This window comes from Bos indicus x Bos taurus, chromosome X (genome assembly GCF_003369695.1).
Source record: "Bos indicus x Bos taurus breed Angus x Brahman F1 hybrid chromosome X, Bos_hybrid_MaternalHap_v2.0, whole genome shotgun sequence".
NCBI classification, from domain to species: Eukaryota; Metazoa; Chordata; class Mammalia; order Artiodactyla; family Bovidae; genus Bos; species Bos indicus x Bos taurus.
Window position 1 is genome coordinate 76,825,545 of NC_040105.1, and position 18,328 is coordinate 76,843,872.

At 34.3% G+C, this 18,328-nt stretch overlaps 1 protein-coding gene across 6 annotated transcripts in view; it reads left to right on the plus strand.

The window, feature by feature from the left end:
- LOC113887278 overlaps positions 1 to 18,328 on the plus strand; it is a 463,883-nt gene that overhangs the window by 382,484 nt on the left and 63,071 nt on the right. For all 6 annotated transcript variants that reach the window (XM_027534327.1, XM_027534322.1, XM_027534325.1 and 3 more), the window contains 2 exons: positions 15,240 to 15,361; positions 15,786 to 17,272. In XM_027534327.1, the coding sequence (XP_027390128.1) occupies positions 15,240 to 15,361; positions 15,786 to 17,272 (1,609 nt within the window). The remainder of the gene's footprint in view (positions 1 to 15,239; positions 15,362 to 15,785; positions 17,273 to 18,328) is intronic.

Genomic DNA, 18,328 nt, shown 5'->3' on the forward strand with positions numbered 1-18,328 from the left:
ATATGGCAGTTCTGTTTCCTGTTTTTTAAAGAATCTCCACACTGTTCTCTATAGTGACTGGACTAGTTTGCATTCCCACCAACAGTTTTCTCCACGCCCTCTCCAGCAATTATTGTTTGTAGACTTTTTGATGGTAGCCATTCTGACCAGTGTGAGATGGTACGATTTCTGTGATAATGAGTGATGGTGAGCTCTTTTCATGTGTTTGCTAGCCATCTGATGTCTTCTTTGGAGAAATGTCTGTTTAGTTCTTTGGTTCATTTTTTGACTGGGTCATTATTTTTTCTCGTATTGAGCTACATGAGCTACTTGTATATTTTTGAGGTTAATTCTTTGTCAGTTGCTTTGTTTTCTATTATTTTCTCACATTCTGAAGGCTACCTTTTCACCTTGCTTATTGTTTCCTTCGTGTGCAAAAGCTTTTAAGTTTAATTAGGTCCCACTTGTTTATTTTTTATTTTTATTTCCATTACTCTGGGAAGTGGGTCATAGAGGATCTTGCTATGATTTATGTCAGAGAGTCTTCTGCCTATGTTTTCCCCTAAGAGTTTTATAGTTTCTGGTCTTATATTTCGATCTTTAATCCATTTTGAGTTTATTTTTGTGTATGGTGTTAGGAAGTGTTCTAGTTTCATTCTTTTACAAGTGGTTGACCAGTTTTCCCAGCATCACTTGTTAAAGAGATTATCTTTTAGCCATTGTATATTTTTGCCTCCTTTGTCAAAGATAAGTTGTCCATAGGTGTGTGGATTTATCTCTGGGGTCTCTATTTTGTTCCATTGATCTATATTTCTGTCTTTGTGCCAGTACCATACTGTCTTGATGACTGTGGCTTTGTAGTGTAGTCTGAAGTCAGGTACGTTGATTGCTCCAGTTCTTTTCTTCTTTCTCAAGATTGCTTTAGCTATTCAAGATTTTTTGTGTTTCTGTACAAATTGTGAAATTATTTGTTCTAGTAAAGTTGCAGAATATAAAACTAATACACATAAATCCCTTGCATTCCTGTGTTAGTATTGCATATTAACAATGAGAAAACAGAAAGAGAACTTAAAGAAACCATCCCATTCACCATTGCAGTGAAAATATTAAAATACTTAGGAATGAATTTACCTAAAGAACAAAAGATATATATATATATGTGTGTGTGTGTGTGTGTGTGTGTGTGTGTGTGTGTGTGTGTGTGTGTATATATACATACATACATATATATACATATATATATTTAAAAAATTGATGAAAGAAATCAAAGATGACACAAATAGATGGAGAGATATACCATGTTCTTGGATTTGAAGAAACAATATAGTGAAGATGAGTATACTACTCAAAGCAATCTATAGATTCAACACAATCCCTATCAAGCTTTGGATATATTTTGCCCTTCTTTATTTAGATCCTTGAGGTAAGAGTTTAGATTATAAATCTGACACTTCTTTTCTAACATAAACATTTAGTGGCATAAATTCCTTCTTCAATGCTGCTTTAGCTATGTCTCACATATATTTATATGTTGTATTTTAATTCAGTTAATTGTATTTTTATTTCCTTTGAGTCTTGTTCTTTAACTCAATGATCATTTATGAATGTGTTGCTTTTTTTTTTCCAAATGTGTAGTGATTTTTGCTATCTTTATGTTTTTGATTGCTAATTTGATTCCATTTGTCCAATTCGGAGTACAGAAATGTTTTTTTTCTCCCTTTCCCTCTGCATTTGCAATATAATTACCTTGAATATTTCCTCTATATACCATGAGAACCACTTAAGACAGTGATCTAATTTTTACTTCATTCATCAACATAATTTAGAAAAGTCAAGAAAATGAATACCCTTATATTTAATCCATAATTTTATATTCCAATTATTCTTTATTTCTAATGTTCCAACATTACTTCTTTTATCATTTATTTTCACCTTTGTAATTTGAAAGTCACATCTCGTGATTTTCATTTGCATTTCCCAGATGATTAGTGATGTTGAGCACCTTTTTATATACCTGTTGGCCATCTGTATGTCTTTGTAAAATTGTCTAATCAGTTATTCTGCCTATATTTAAACTGGATTCTTTGCCTTTTGCCTACTGAGTTGTATGAATGCATTATATGTTTTGAATATTAACTCCTTATTAGATACATTATTTGCAAATATTTTCTCTCTTTTCATAAGTTGCCTTTTGTTGATGGTTTCCATTTTTGTTCAGAAGATTTTTATTTTGATGAATTTAACTTAATTTTTGTCTTTGTTACCTTTGCTTTTGGTGTCTAATCCAAAAAATCTTTGCCAAGGCTAATGTCAAAGTGCTTGAACCTTGTGTTTTATATAGAAGTTTTATAGTTCAGGAATTAAATTTAAGTTTTTAATCCATTTTGAATTTATTTTTGTGCCTGGTGTAGGAAAGGGGTTTATTTTCATTCCTTTGCATGTGGAAGTCCACTTTTCTTAATATTATATATGTTTTATAAATTAAGGATTTCTTTTATTTTAATATGAACAGTATTTCCTTGAAATAACAATATATTTTCCCCCACTGGGCAAAAAAAGAAAAGTATTATAATGACACATGAAAATTATTTCAAAGTACCTGCAAAAGAAACCAACACAACACTGTAAAAATAAGAAGAAAAATTCCTAATACTATATATTAAAGGGACTATTCCTTCCCCATCATTTATTCTTGACTCCTTTGTCATAAATTAATTGACCATATGTACATGGGTTTATTTCTGGACTCTACTCTGTTCCATTCATTTGTGTGTTTTTACATCATACCATTTTGATTACTATAGTTTTGTGACTATAGTTTGATATCAGGAAGTGTGATGCTTCCACCTATGTTCTTATTTCTTAAGATTGCTTTGGCTATTTGCAATCTTCTATGGTTCCATGCAAGCTTTAGTATTTTTTTTCCTATTTCTGTAAAAAATACCACTTGAATTTTGATAGGGATTGCATTATATCAATAGATTGCATTGATTACTATCGAAATTTAATGATATTAATTATTCCAATCCATGAGCAAGGAATAACATTTCATTTATTTATGTCTTCTTCACTTTCTTTCATCAACATCTTACAGTTTACAATGCACAGATCATTCACCTCTTTGGTTAAACTTATTCTAAATTATTTTATTCTTTCTAATGCTTTTATTTACAGTTTCATATTAGGATTGTTTTCTTTATTTCTCTTTCTAATAATTCATTTATATATATGTAGAAATGCACAGATTTTTGTATGGTAATTTTGTATTCCATAAGATTATTGGTATAGATTTGAGAGTTGGACTATAAAGAAAACTGAGCGCCAAAGAATCGATGTGGTAAAAGAATTGAAATGTGGTGTTGGAGAAGATTCTTGAGAGTCCCTTGGACTGCAAGGAAATCCAACCACTCAATCCTAAAGGAAATCAGTCCTGAATATTCATTGGAAGGACTGATGCTGAAACTCCAATACTTTGGCCACCTGATGCAAAGAACTGACTCATTTGAAAAGACCCTGATGCTGTGAAAGATTGAAAGTGGTAGGAGAAGGTGACGACAGAGGATGAAATGGTTGGATGGCATCACTGACTCAATGGACATGAGTTTTAGTAGGCTCCAGGAGTTGGTGATGGACAGGGAAGTCCATGTGTCTCAGATGAAGATATAAGATTTATATATATATATATATAGTTTTACTGGAGTGAGGGTGATCATAGGATTTTTATTCTTCAATTTGTTAAAGTAGTGTATCACATTGCTTGATTTACAAATGTTGAGCTGTCTTTGTGACTCTGAAATTAATGTAATTTGATCATGATATATGATCATTTTTATATATTTTTCAATTCAGTTTGCTATATATATATAATATTCCACTATGTATATATGTATATATTATCATATAAATAATATATGATTATATACATATATAATTATATACATGTATATACATGTTATGAATGTATATATTAATTATGTTGTTCTTTAGTCAGTAAGTTGTGTCTGACTCTTGCAACCCCATGAACTGTCACCTGCCAAGCTCCTCTGCCCATCAGATTTCCCAGACAAGAATGCTGGAATGGATTGCCATTTCCTTCTTCAGGGGATCTTCCTAACACAGAGTCAAACCTGCACTGACCCATCAAGGAAGCCCACATATTAATTATGTATATATGTATATATTTACATATATGTAATTATATATGTATATAATCTCACAACTTTTTTGATTCATCTGTTACTTCTATATCTTGGCTATTTTAAATGTTGCTGCTATGAACACTGGGGTACATGTGTCTTTTTGAATTACTGTCTTTGTTTCCATTGATGTAAACTCAGAAACAGAATTGCCAGATCATATGATAGTCCTGCAGTTTCCCAGGTGGCATCCGTGGTAAAGAGCCCACCTGCCAATGCAGGTGACATAAGAGACTTGGGTTCAATCCCTGAGTTGGGAAGATCCCCTGGAGGAGAACATGGCAACCCATTGCAGTATTCTTGCCTGGAGAACCCCATGGGCCAAGGATCCTGGCAGGCTCTAGTCCATAGGGTCACAAAGAGTCAGAAACAACTGAAGCGACTTAGTACATGATAGTTCTGTTTTAGTTTTGGAATAGACTCCATTCTATTTTCCATTGTGACTGCACCAATTTACATTCTCACCAACAGTTTACTACTGTTTGAGTTTCTTCTCATCCTAACCATCTCGATTTTATTTTTGTATATGGTGTGGAAAATGTTCTAATTTCATTCTTTTGCACATAGCTGTCCACTATTCCCAGCAACACTTATTGAAAAGACTATCTTTTCCCATTGTATAACCTTCCTTCCATTGTCATATTATTTGACCATAAGTTCATGGGTTTATTTCAAGGTGGTCTATTCTGTTCCATTGATCTGTGTGTAGATTTTTGTGTCAGTATGATATTATTTTGATTACTGTAGCTTTGTATTATAATCTGAAGTCAGACAGCATGATATCCCCCCAAATTTGTTCCTTTTTCTCAAGATTCCTTTGAATATTTGGGATCATTTGTGATCTATACAAATTTTAGGAACTCTTTGTTCTAGTTCTGTGGGAAAAAAATGTCGTGGGTTTTTGGTAGAGATAGCATTATTTGTGTAGATTACTTTGTGTACTATGGCCATTTTAACAACATTAATTCTTCTAATCCATGAATATATGATATCTTTCCATTTGCATGTATCATATTCAATTTCTTTCACAAATATTTTATAGCTTTCAGAGTATATGTCTTTCAATTCCTTGATTAAATTTATTCCTAGTTTATTTTTTATCATTTTTGATGCAGTTGTAAAAGGTATTATTTTCTTGTATTATCTTTCTGATAGTTCATTATTAGTGATAGAAAAGCAACAAATTTTGTATATTAATCATGTATCCTATAGCATTACTGGATTCATTTATTAGTTTCAATAGGGTTTTGGTGGAGATTTTAAAGTTTTCTGTATATAGTATCATGTTATCTGAAAATAATGACAGTTTTACTTATTCCTTTCCAATTTGGAATGTATTTTATTGCTTTTTCTTATCTGACTGCTGTAGCTGAGATTTCCAATAATATGTTAAATGAAAATACCAGCATCCTTATCTTTTACCTGATTTTATAGGAAGTGATGAAATCTTTTCACCATTGAGTATGATATTAGATGTAGGTGTTTCATAAATGGCCTTTTAGGCTGAGACATTAATGAGTGTTTTTATCATATTACCAATAACAACATCAATGAGAGTTTTTATTATATATCGGAGTTGAATTTTGTCAAAAGCTTTTTTGACATCTATTGAGGTGATCATAGGATTTTTATTCTTCAATTTGTTAAAGTAGTGTATCACATTGCTTGATTTACAAATGTTTAGCTGTCCTTGTGACTCTGAAATTAATGCAACTTGATTATATAATAATTTTTATATATTTTTGGATTCAGTTTGTTAATATTTTTAAGGTTCTTTCATTTGTATTCATCAAAGACATTGACCTGTAGTTTTCTTTCTTTCTTTTTTTTTTTTTTTTCCTAGTGTCTTTTTCTTATTTTGATAGCAAGGTAACGGTGACTTCATAAGGTGAATTTCAGCGTGTTTCCACTGCTTCAATTTTTTGGAATGGCTTGAAGAAAGATATTAGTGTTTCCTTTTATGTTTGGTGGAGTTCCTCTCTGAAGCTGCTCAGTCCTTAACTTTTTTCTGATGGAATTATATATTACGAATCCAGTATGACTACTAGTGAACAGTCTGCTCTAATTGCCTGTTTCTTCTTGACTCTGTCTTGTCAGGTTGTATAATTCTAGAAATTTGTCCATTTCTTCTAGTTTGTCCAATGTGTTGGCATATAACCATTCATAGTACTCTCTTAGGAGTTTTTATACCTCTGTGGTATTAGTATTTGATTATTCTTATGTATTTCTTATTTGGATTATTTTACTGCTCTCTCTTCTTCATGAGACTAGCTAAGGGTTTGGCACTTTTGTTATTTTCCAAAAAGATCGAATGGTTTCATTGTTCTTTGGTTCTATTATTTTTCTATTTTATTATTTCCTCTCTGATCTTTACTGTTTTCTTCTTTCTGCTAACTTTTTTTTTTTTTCTAATTCCTTTAGGTGGTATGTTAAGCTGTTTGAGATTTTTCTTCTTTCCTAACGTAGGCCTATATCACTAGAACTTCTTTTCTTGCATCACATAGATTTTGGAAAGTTATTTTTCCTTTTTCATTTGTCTCGAGGTATATTGTGAAATGATCTTTGATTTCATCATTAACAAACTGATATTTTAGTAGCATGTTTAGTCTCCATGTTTTGTTTTTTCCAGTTTCCTTCCTGTGATTGATTTCGAATTTCATACCATTGTAGTTGGAAAATCTAAACTTGATATAACGTCTGTCCTCTTGACCTTGTTGAGATTTCTTTTGTTACTAAACATGTCATCTATCCTGATGAACATTTTGTGTACACTTGAAAAGAGTTTATATTCTGCTATTTTGAGATGGAATATCCTGTAGATAATAAATATCTGATCCAACTGGTCGAATTTATTATTTAAGGCTCAGTTCAGCTCAATAGCTCAATCATGTCTGACTCTTTGCCAGCCCATGGACTGCAGCATGCCAGGCCTCCCTGTCCATCACCAACTCCAGGAGTTTACTCAAACTCACATCCATTGAGTCAGTGATGGCATCCAACCATCTCATCCTCTGTCATCCCCTTCTCCTAACACCTTCAAACTTTCCCAGCATCAGGGACTTTTCTAGTGAGTCAGTTCTTTGCATAAGGTTGCCAAAGTATTGGAGTTTCAGCTTCAGCCTCAGTCCTTTCACTGAATATTCAGAACTGATTTCCTTTAGGATGGACTGGTTGGATCGCCTTGCAGTCCAAGGGACTCTCAAGAGCCTTCTCCAACACCACAGTTAAAAAACATAAATTCTTTGGCACTCAGCTTTCTTTATAGTCCAGATATCACATCCATACATGACTACTGGAAAAACGGTAGCTTTGACTATACGGACTTTGTTGGCAAAGTAATGTCTTTGCTTTGTAATATGCTATCTAGGTTGGTCATAACTTTTCTTCCAAGGAGCAAGTGTCTTTCAATTTCATGGCTGCAGTAACCATCTGCAGTGATTTTGGAGCTCCCAAAAATAAACTCTTTCACTGTTTCCATTGCTTCCCCATCTATTTTCCATGAAGTGATGGGACCAGATGCCATGACTTTAGTTTCCTGAATGTTGAGTTTTACCCCAAATTTTTCACTCTATTTCAGTTTCATCAAGAGGAACTTTAGTTCTTCTACAGTTACTGCCATAAGGATGGTGTTATCTGCATAACTGAGTTTATTAATATTTCCTCCCAGCAATCCTGATTCCAGCTTGTGCTTCATCTAGCCCAGCATTTCTCATTATGTACTCTACGTATAAGTTAAATAAGCAATATGACAATATACAGCCTTGATGTACTCCTTTCCCAATTTGGAACCAGTCTGTTGTTCCATGTCCAGTTCTAACTGTTGCTTCCTGACCTGCATACAGATTTGTCAAGAGGCAGATCAAGTGGTCTGGTATTCCCATCTCTTTCAGAATTTTCCACAGTTTATTGTGATCCACAGAGTCAAAGGTTTTGCATAGTCAATAAAGCAGAAGTAGATGTTTATCTGAAACTCTCTTGCTTTTTTTGATGATCCAACGGATGTTTGCAAGTTGTTCTCTGGTTCCTCTGCGTTTTCTAAATCTAGCATGAACCTCTGTAAGTTCACGGGTCATGTACTGTTGAGCCCTGGCTTGAAGAATTTTGAGCATTATTTTGATAGTGTGTGAGATGAGTGCAATTGTGCTGTAGTTTGGACTTTCTTTGGCATTGCCTTTCTTCAGGATTGAAATGAAAACTGATCTTTTCCAGTCCTGTGGCCACTGCTGAGTTTTCCAAATTTGTTGGGATATTGAACGCAGCACCTTCACAGCATCATTTTTCAGGATTTGAAATAGCTCAACTGGAATTCCATCACCTCCACTAGCTTTGTTCATAGTGATGCTTCCTAAGGCCCACTTGACTTCACATTCCAGGATGTCTGGTTCCAGGTGAGTGATCACACCATTGTGATTATCTGGGTCATGAAGATCTTTTTTGTACAGTTCTTCTGTGTATTCTTGCCACCTCTTCTTAATATCTTCTGCTTCTGTTAAGTCCATACTATTTCTGTCCTTTATTGTGCCCATCTTTGCATGAAATGTTTCCTTGGGATTTCTACTTTTCTTGAAGAGATCTCTAGTCTTTCCCATTTTATTGTTTTCCTCTATTTCTTTGCATTGATCACTGAGGAAGGCTTTCTTATTTCTCCTTACTATTCTTTGAAACTCTGCATTCAGATGGGTATATCTTTCCTTTTCTCCTTTGCCTTTTGCTTCTCTTCTTTTCACAGCTGTTTGTAAGACCTCCTCAGACAATCATTTTGCTTTTTTGCATTTCTTTTTCTTGGGGATAGTCTTGATCCCTGCTTCCCGTAGTTACATGAACCTCTGTCCATAGTTCTTCATGCACTCTGTCTATCAGATTTAATCTCTTGAATCTATTTCTCACTTCCACTGTATAATCATAAGGGATTTGATTTAGGATATACCTGAATGATCTAGTGGTTTTCCCTACTTTCTTCAATTTCAGTCTGAATTTGGCAATAAGGATATCATGGCCTGAGCCACAGTCAGCTCCCCATCTTGTTTTTGCTGACTATATAGAGCTTCTCTATACAGAAGAAATAGAGTGGCCATCATAGTCAACAAAAGAGTCTGAAATGCAGTACTTGGATGCAATCTCAAAAATGATAGAATGATCTCTGCTCATTTACAGGGCAAACCATTCAATATCTCACTAATCCAAGTCTATGCCCCAACCAGTAATGTTGAAGAATCTGAAGTTGAATGGTTCTATGAAGACCTACAAGACCTAGAACTAACACCAATAAAAGATATCCTTTTCTTTATAGGGGACTGGAATGCAAAATAGGAATTCAAGAAATACCTGGAGTAACTGGTAAATTTGGCCTTGCAGTACAGAATGAAGCAGGGCAAAAATAAAGTTTTGCCAAGAAAACGCACTGGTCATTTAAGACTATTATTTCCTTATTTTCTGTCAGGATAATCTGTCCATTGATATAAATGGGATGTTAAAGTTCCCTACTATTTTTGTATTACTGTCAATTTTCCCCTTTATATCTGCTAATATTTACTTTATATATTTAGGTTTTCTTATATTAGTTGCATATGTGTTAATGACTGTTACATTCTCTTCTTGTGTTAACCCTCTTATCATTATACCCTTCTTTCTGTAGATTTTGTTTTAAACTCTATTTTGTCTAATCAAGAGTTACTTATCCCTACTTTCTTATCACTTCCATTTTCTTAAAACATCTTTTTCCATACCCTCACTTTCAGTCTGTGTGTGACCTTAGCTCTGAAGTGAATCTCTTGGGAGCTGCATATTGGTTGATCTTTGTTTTTTATCCAGTCATTCATCCTATATATTTTGATTAGAACATTTAGTCTATTGACATGTAAAGTGATTATTGGTAGACATGTAATTTTTGTCATTTTGTTACTTGTGTTTTTGTTTGCTTTTGTAGTTCATCTCTGTTCTTTTTGTCTCCTTTTATTTTCTTCCCTTGTGTTCCTTTCTCTTTAGTTTTTCTGTATTTGATATGCAGTTACCATTGGGCTCATATATATTGACTTATTAGTATATCTATGACTTACCTGGTGGCTCAGTGGTAAAGAATCCACCTGCCTGTGCAGGAGCCATGGATTCAATCCCTAATTGGGAAGATTCCCTGGAGAAGAAAATGGCAACCCACTTCAGTATTCTTGCCTGGGAAATCCCGTGGACAGAGGAGCCTGGTGGACTACAGTCCATGATGTCACAAACGAGTTGGGCATGACTTAGTGACTAAACAACAACAACATAACTGGATTTGCATGTTTTTAATTACTAGCCATTTAAGTTCAAGCACTCTAAAAGTTATACATTTTTATTTCACCCTACATGTTTTTGGTGTCATATTTTACATCTTCATATTTATTCCATCATTCTTCATTGATGAGCTCTTTTAGATTTTTGCTTATTCTATAAGTTTTTTTTATCTCTCTTTCAAATATAAATGATAATCTTGCTAGGTAGATTATCCTGGGTTGCTTCTTTCAGCACTTTGAATGTATCATGCCATTGCCTTCTGTCCTCCAAAATTTCTTCAAAAAAAGCAGCTGATAACCATATGTGGATTACTTTGTATATGACTTTATTTTTCTCTAGATGCCTTCAAAATTATCTCTTAATCTGTAACTTTTGGCATGTTGGTTATGTTATGTCTTGGTATGGGTTCATTATGTTTGGGACTCTCTGTTCTTCCTGTATATAGATATATGTTTCCTCTTTCAGGTTTGGGAACTTTTCAGCTATAGTTTCACCAAATATATTTTTGATCCTTTTCTCTCTCTCTTCTCTTTCTGGAACCCATATAAAGCAAATGTTGGTACACTGAATGTTTTTTCAGAGTTCCTGTAAATGGTTCTCATTTTTTAATTTGTTTTTCTTATTGCTGTTCTAAAGGAGTGATTTCCATTTTTCTATATTCCAGATCTCATTCATTTCTCAGTGTCACCTAGTATGTTGTTAATTCATTCTTGTCTATTCTTTCCTTTCCGTTAATATACTCTTCAGTTCTGACTGGTTCCTTTATTATTTTCTAACTACTTGTTAAAATTCTGTGTGTATTTTTTTTCCATAATTCTGTTAGCATTCTTATTGCTAATACTTTTATTTTGCTTAAAAGTGTAGGCTCTTGGACTCAATCAGAAAGTCCTTGGAATTCATCTAGTACAGAGAATGGCAAACTTTTTCTGTAAAAGACTAAACCTTAAATATCTGTTGCTTACCAGGTCAAATACACAATGTTCTCAACTGTTGAAAAAATTATTCTCACTGATGAGATAATGGATGTTACATTTTACCTTTTTATATAAAATGTGAAAAATTTCTGTTGCTCTTAGGCCATACAAAAACATGGTGAGCTAGATTTGACCCATGGGAATAGTTTGTTAGTCCCTCATCTTGCTCGTGTCATCTTAAACTGGGCTAGACTTAGAGTGCCTGTTGAAAATACTTGGATATTATAACTTATTTCCTTGACTTTAAATTGTAATTGGGAAATCTTAGTAGTGATGCTTTCCCAAAGTAAGCCTCTAGTGAAATGTACAATGTACAATGATGGAGCTACTTTTCAAACAGACCATTGAAGAGTCAAACTCCATTGAAGAGTCAGATTCCTTTAAAAAATAAAGGGGTTCCTTGCCATGCTCTCTCCCTATTCCCTTTAAACTCCTTGCTGCTGCTGCTGCTGCTAAGTCACTTCAGTCATGTCCGACTCTGTGTGATCCCATAGACGGCAGCCCACCAGGCTCCCCAGTCCCTGAGATTCTCCAGGCAAGAATACTGGAGTGGGTTGCCATTTCCTTCTCCAAAGCATGAAAGTGAAAAGTAAAGTGAAGTCGCTCAGTCGTGTCCGACTCTTAGCGACCCCATGGACTGCAGCCCACCAGGCTCCTCCGTCCATGGGATTTTCCAGGCAAGAGTACTGGAGTGGGTTGCCATTGCCTTCTCCATTTAAACTCCTTACTTAAGTCCTAAAATACTTAATACTGTGCATATCACAGATTATGATTTTTTTCATGTAATTTTATTAAATATTAACCATGATGGTTTTTACTTTTTTGTTTGTTTGTTTTTGTTTTAATTTTATTTTATTTTTAAACTTTACATAATTGTATTAGTTTTGCCAAATATCAAAATGAATCCACCACAGGTATACACGTGTTCCCCATCCTGAACCCTCCTCCCAGTTTTTACTTTTTTAAAAAAACCTGATTTTGGAGGGGAAAAGCTATATATGGAGTATAATATAGGTCATTTTAGGTGTTTTATGCCAGATTTTTCCTTAACATAGTACAATGTTCTTTTGGAAAGTGTAGAAGCATGATGTATATATTTCCTCAGGAGACTAGGTATACTAATAAATCATATACATGACAAGATGTTAGTTATCAACCTATGAAGGCAGATATTATTTGTTTAAATTTAGATAATGTCTAATTGAATAAAATTTGCTGTACTTTCCCTAACCCTTTTTGTCTTGACTTTCAAAGTAATGAAAACTAGTGACAGAACAATCATAATTGAAATCCATTACTGTGATTTGAGAATAGGAGTCAAAGTAGTTCTGAGTATTTGCACTTATAGATCAGTGTTTAGAAGCACATGAAAATTGTTTGCTATATACCTCACCTAAGATGTGGAAGTTTCAAAATTTCTCATACTTTTGCTTTATAAATAAAACCACCCATCTTTTTAATATCTGTTAATAATTTACATTATTTGTCTTTATCTTTTATTTTGAATTAGTGTTTTCTCTTAAATACTATCTAATTTGAGTCTCACAATTACTGACTGGAACAGGAGATTACAAAAATGTTACTATAATTAATTCTATAGTATTTTAAAACTTGAGTATTTTTTTCTTATATTGTATTTAAATAACACGTTGTTTAAATCCATTATTTTTTACTTAAGTTTTGTTGGAAGATGGAATATATCTCTTTACATAGATAAAATTATTTTTTGATCATTTTTCAACTCTTCTTTTTTCCTTTTCTTGGACTACTTCTTCACCTAAGTCTCATTTATTATGTATGTTCTACTTTGAGGTTAACAATAATATATTAACAACAATTTTGATGTCTTATGAAGGACCTTTTCATTGTTTTGTTTTCTTCTTCTAGAATTCTTTTTTTAATTAATTAATTTTAATTGGAGGATAGTTACTTCATGATATTGTGATGATTTTTGCCATATATCACCATGAATCAGCTGCAGGAATACATATGAACCCCCCATCCTGAACCCCCCACTTCTCTCCCCACCTTATCCCTCTGGATTATCCCAGGGTACCAGCTTTGGGTGCCCTGCTTCATGCATCGAACTTGCACTTTTCTTCTATTTTACATATGGTAATGTATATATTTCAATGCTATTCTCTCAAGGAACAGATCCCCACTCATACTGGCTTGAACAAAAAATGGGCCAAAGAACTAAACAGACAGTTCTCCAAAGAAGACATACAGATGGCTAACAAACACATGAAAGGATGCTCAAAATCACTCATTATCAGAGAAATGCAAATCAAAACCACAATGCGGTACCATCTCACGCTGGTCAGAATGGCTGCTATCAAAAAATCCACAAACAATAAATGCTGGAGCGGGCACTGTTGGGAAGAATGCAAACTAGTACAGCCACTATGGAGAACAGTGTGGAGATTCCTTAAAAAAACTGGAAATAGAACTGCCATACGACCTAGCAATCCCACTGCTGGGCATACAGAAACCAGATTTGAAAGAGACACGTGTCCCCCAATGTTCATCGACATATTGTTTACAATAGCCAGGACATGGAAGCAACCTAGATGTCCATCGGCAGATGAATGGATAAGAAAGCTTTGGTACATATACACAATGGAATATTACTCAGCTATTGAAAAGAATGCATTTGAATCAGTTCTAATGAGGTGGATGAAACTGGAGCCTATTATACAGAGTGAAATAAGTCAGAAAGAATAACATCAATATAGTATATTAACGCATATATATGGAATTTAGAAAGATGGTAATGATGACCCTATATGTGAGACAGCAAAAGAGACACAGAGACAAAGAACAGACTTTTGGACTCTGTGGGAGAAGGTGAGGGTGGGATGATTTGAGACAATATCATTGAAACATGTATAATACCATATGTGAAATAGATCACCAGTCTAAGTTTGATGCATGAAATAGGGCACTCAAAGCTGATGTACTGGGACAACCCAGAGGGATGGGATGGGGAGGGAGGTGGGTGGGGAATTTGGGATGGAGGACACATGTACACCTCCATCATAATCAATCAGAATATGACTGATTCATGTCAATGTATGGCCAAAACCACCACAATATTGTAAAGTAATTAGCCTCCAATTAAAATAAATCAATTAATTTTTTTAAAAAGGAAAAATGGTAAAAAACATTAAGTCAAGGATCTTGATTACCTTAGAGAGCTCAAGGGAAGAAAGTAAAATTAATACTTAGTAGGAACTGGAATTAAGAGCTCAGGTAGAAAATATATCCATCTGTTTCTCTAGAGGCATATGATCCTTTGTTTCTACTTCCTTAATGTATTGATATTTTATTATTTACACTCTCTACACTTTTTTTTTTTTTTTTAGTTCTCTAGGGATATGCCAGACATTACTTCTTCATACTGCCCCTGATTGCCTGTCCTTATTTCAAGCAACCAGAAGGAAAAAAAAAAAAAGAACTATTCTGAATTCTAACTATAACTCTGCAGGAAAAAAAATCTTATTGCCCCAATTTGTGTCAAACGCCAATTACTCCAAGGCAACATAGCGCCAATGAGGCATTTGGGGATGGACATTAGTTTATGGAAAAGTAGAGGCTAAGAAGATATCTCACAATGTATCTAGCATATTTCCTTTTATACTTAAATGCTATTTCTGAAGTTTTATTTTGAAAAATGTTTTCATTATACCTTTCCCTTAAACATAAGTGCAGATAATGAAGTGACACTGTTCCCACAATCAAAATACCTAAATGTGCTATGTTTCACATTAAATGTAACTAAGAAATTGTAACTTTGTTTATGATTTATTTTGCTTTGCAGCCAATAACTGCAACTAATTCACCCATTGAACGTATATTTCACCTTCAAGATGTGCCCCTTCCAAATGAAACAGTACCTAATAGATTTGGATATTTTTCTCTAGAAAGCCTCTGCACCCAAAGGTAAGTTTCACTGATAATCAAGTCTATATACATGTAATCTTAACTTGGAGTAGAATATAGAATTAGTAATTCTTCTACCATATTTTAGCATAATATTCAGTTTTCAAAATAATGATGCACTGACTGGATAAGGACAAGAGAATAGTATATTGCAAGGAAGTATCATATTCAGGTGAGTACTTTCAGGTACACTGGAAAACAGTTAATATGAAGGTAAATGCAAGTGAATGTAAAATCTACCTACACTGATTTTCTTCTGATTTGTTCACAAGAAGCATAATGATGCCACACGCTTTCTAAAACCTGATAAGAATATGTACTTTATAATATTCTCCTACAGAAGACTTTTCAACAGAGAAATAATGTATTTTCCAACATATTTGATGAATATTTTTTAAGTATTCATATTTGTCTTTTCTTTAAGTAATGAAGGAGCAGTTGTCATGCCACATGATGAAGGAAGCACATCTGAAACAGAAGTTTCTGATACAAAAGTTTCTGACAATTCAACCAGTTATTTTGACTATAAAAATCTCCAAGACCTAACGATAATTGAAAGTGATGCCCCTCTGCTGACTTCTGGCTCTGAAAGCTGTGTGATTGATTCTGACTCTGACAGAGGTATGGACTCTGACTTAGAACAGCACTCAAAAGACTCTGACTCAGTAACATGGGGAATGGACTCAGATTCAGAAAATTGTCCCATGGACCCAGACTCTCAGAAACACCTGCTAGAAGCAGAAAAATTCCACATAGCATCAAACCTAGAGCAACACCTAATTGGAGTTGAACAATGCCAGCTGGAATTTGGCCCTCTGAAACGCTGTATGAACCCAGATTCAGAAAAAAGCTTGGCAGACTCTGATTCTGAAAAATATGTGATGGCTTCTTACAATGAAAGACCCAGGATAGACTCAGACTCAAAAAAATACCCCATAGCTTCTGCATCTGTGAAACACCTGCTGAAGGCAGAAAAATGCCAGATGGCCTCAGATTCTATAAAATGCTTCATGGAGTCTGAAAAAAGATTAATGGAGACTGAACAACACTGGCTAATCTCTGCGTCTGAGAGATATGTGGTGGACTCATACATTGAAAGGGATGCAGTAGACTCAGGCTCTGCATCTGGGATATATCTGATGGAGGAAGGAAAACACCAGGAGAAGATTAGATCTGAGAGACATATAATGGACTCTAACTTTGAACCATGTAGGATGGATTCAGACTCAACAAGATATGAGCTAACCTCAGCCTCTGTGAAATGCCTCATGAATGCTAACACATTCCAGTTGAGCACTGAAACTGAGAGGTACTATGTAGATTCTTGGTCTGTAAGACACACAGTGGACTTGGATTCTGAAAGCCTGGATATGAGCTCTGATTCAGTGAATCCCATAATGAAGGCTGAAGATTGCCAAAGAGCCTCTGAATTGGAAAGATTCTGGATGGACCTCAGGTATGAATATGAAAGATACCTGCCTGGCTCTGAAAGACAACAGTTGAACTTTGACTGTGGTAGATGCTGGGACAGCTCTATAAAATACCAACACAGATCTTCAAGACTTCAGGGTAGTTCTGGAAGATGTCAAGATGACCTTCAAAAGCATTGGGATAAGTTTGTAAAACATCAAATAGATTCTGATTCTGAAAAACATAGAACAGATTTTGAAAATGAAAGATATCAAAATGAATTTGAAAATGGAAGACATATACACATAATGGAGGTGGAACAGTCTCTATTGCACTCTGAACATGAGAGACTTCAAATGAATGAAAAAAGGGAGAAATACTTCATAAAGTCTGACAGTGAAAAAGAGCACAAGATTGTATCTGACAATGAAAGACACGATCTTGACTCAGAAGATGAAGCACGACGGCTTGGTGCTCGCAAAAAAGCTAACCGTCCTCAGGGTAAGCTTAAATATGTCTGGCTTTTGAAACCAGCTTGTTTTCAACTTTAATTAATAACATGATGACACTTACGAAATGGCAGTTGCTTTAACAGATTTGGGCCTGAGATTATTTCATCAGAAATTCAGAGAAAAGGCATCTTAATCCTAGATTTTCAATTCACTTTGGAAAATTAGGCAAATCATCTGTCTTTAGTTATCAGTTTTATCATGATATATTAAAAGAAGGAAATTAAATAATTATTAATAAAAATGATTATTCTAGCCTAGGAAACAGCTTGTTGAATTTAGTTACCATGAATCTAGAATGAGTAAATAAGGATTATTCATAAACTTTTTCCAATTATTAGTTGCTGTGTAAAGGAAAGCCTAACTATATAAATATTCAATGTATCATGCTTCTCTCAAAGTTATTATTAAAGCTTCATAAATTTTAATAGTTGGCGTTTACCTTGTTAGTCATATTTAGCACACTAAATCATTATAATTCTCCATTTCCTAAGCCATTTTATTAAGGTATGCTTATTATGATAAAGAAACTTATCATCTCATAGATATTTTTCATTATATTAGTCACTTTCTATCGAGTGTGAAACCATGTGAAGTGAAAACAAAGAATTTGTCCCCAAACGTTTTTTGAGGGTATTTAAGTACTTTTATTTGAGAGAAAATATCATTGTGCTCAAATTACAAATCCAATATTAGCGGCAGAAGAAATTCTTTACTTTCTTTTACTGATTTTTGCAGCATTTGCTTTATCCGTACACTTCTTCAGCCATGTTTGAGGGGTTTCCTACTGTATATTATTGTAGGGCTTCCCAGGTGGCTCAAGAGGTAAAGAATCTGCCTCCAATACAGGAAACACAGGAGACTTGAGTTGAATCCCTGGGTCAAGAAGATCCTGTGGAGGAGGGCATGGCAACCCATTCCACTATTCTTGCCTAAGAAATGCCATGAACAGAGAAGCCTGGCAGGCTACAGTCCATAGAGTCACAAAGAGTTGGACACGCCTGAAGTGACTGAGCATGCACACACACATTATCATTATATTTCCTCA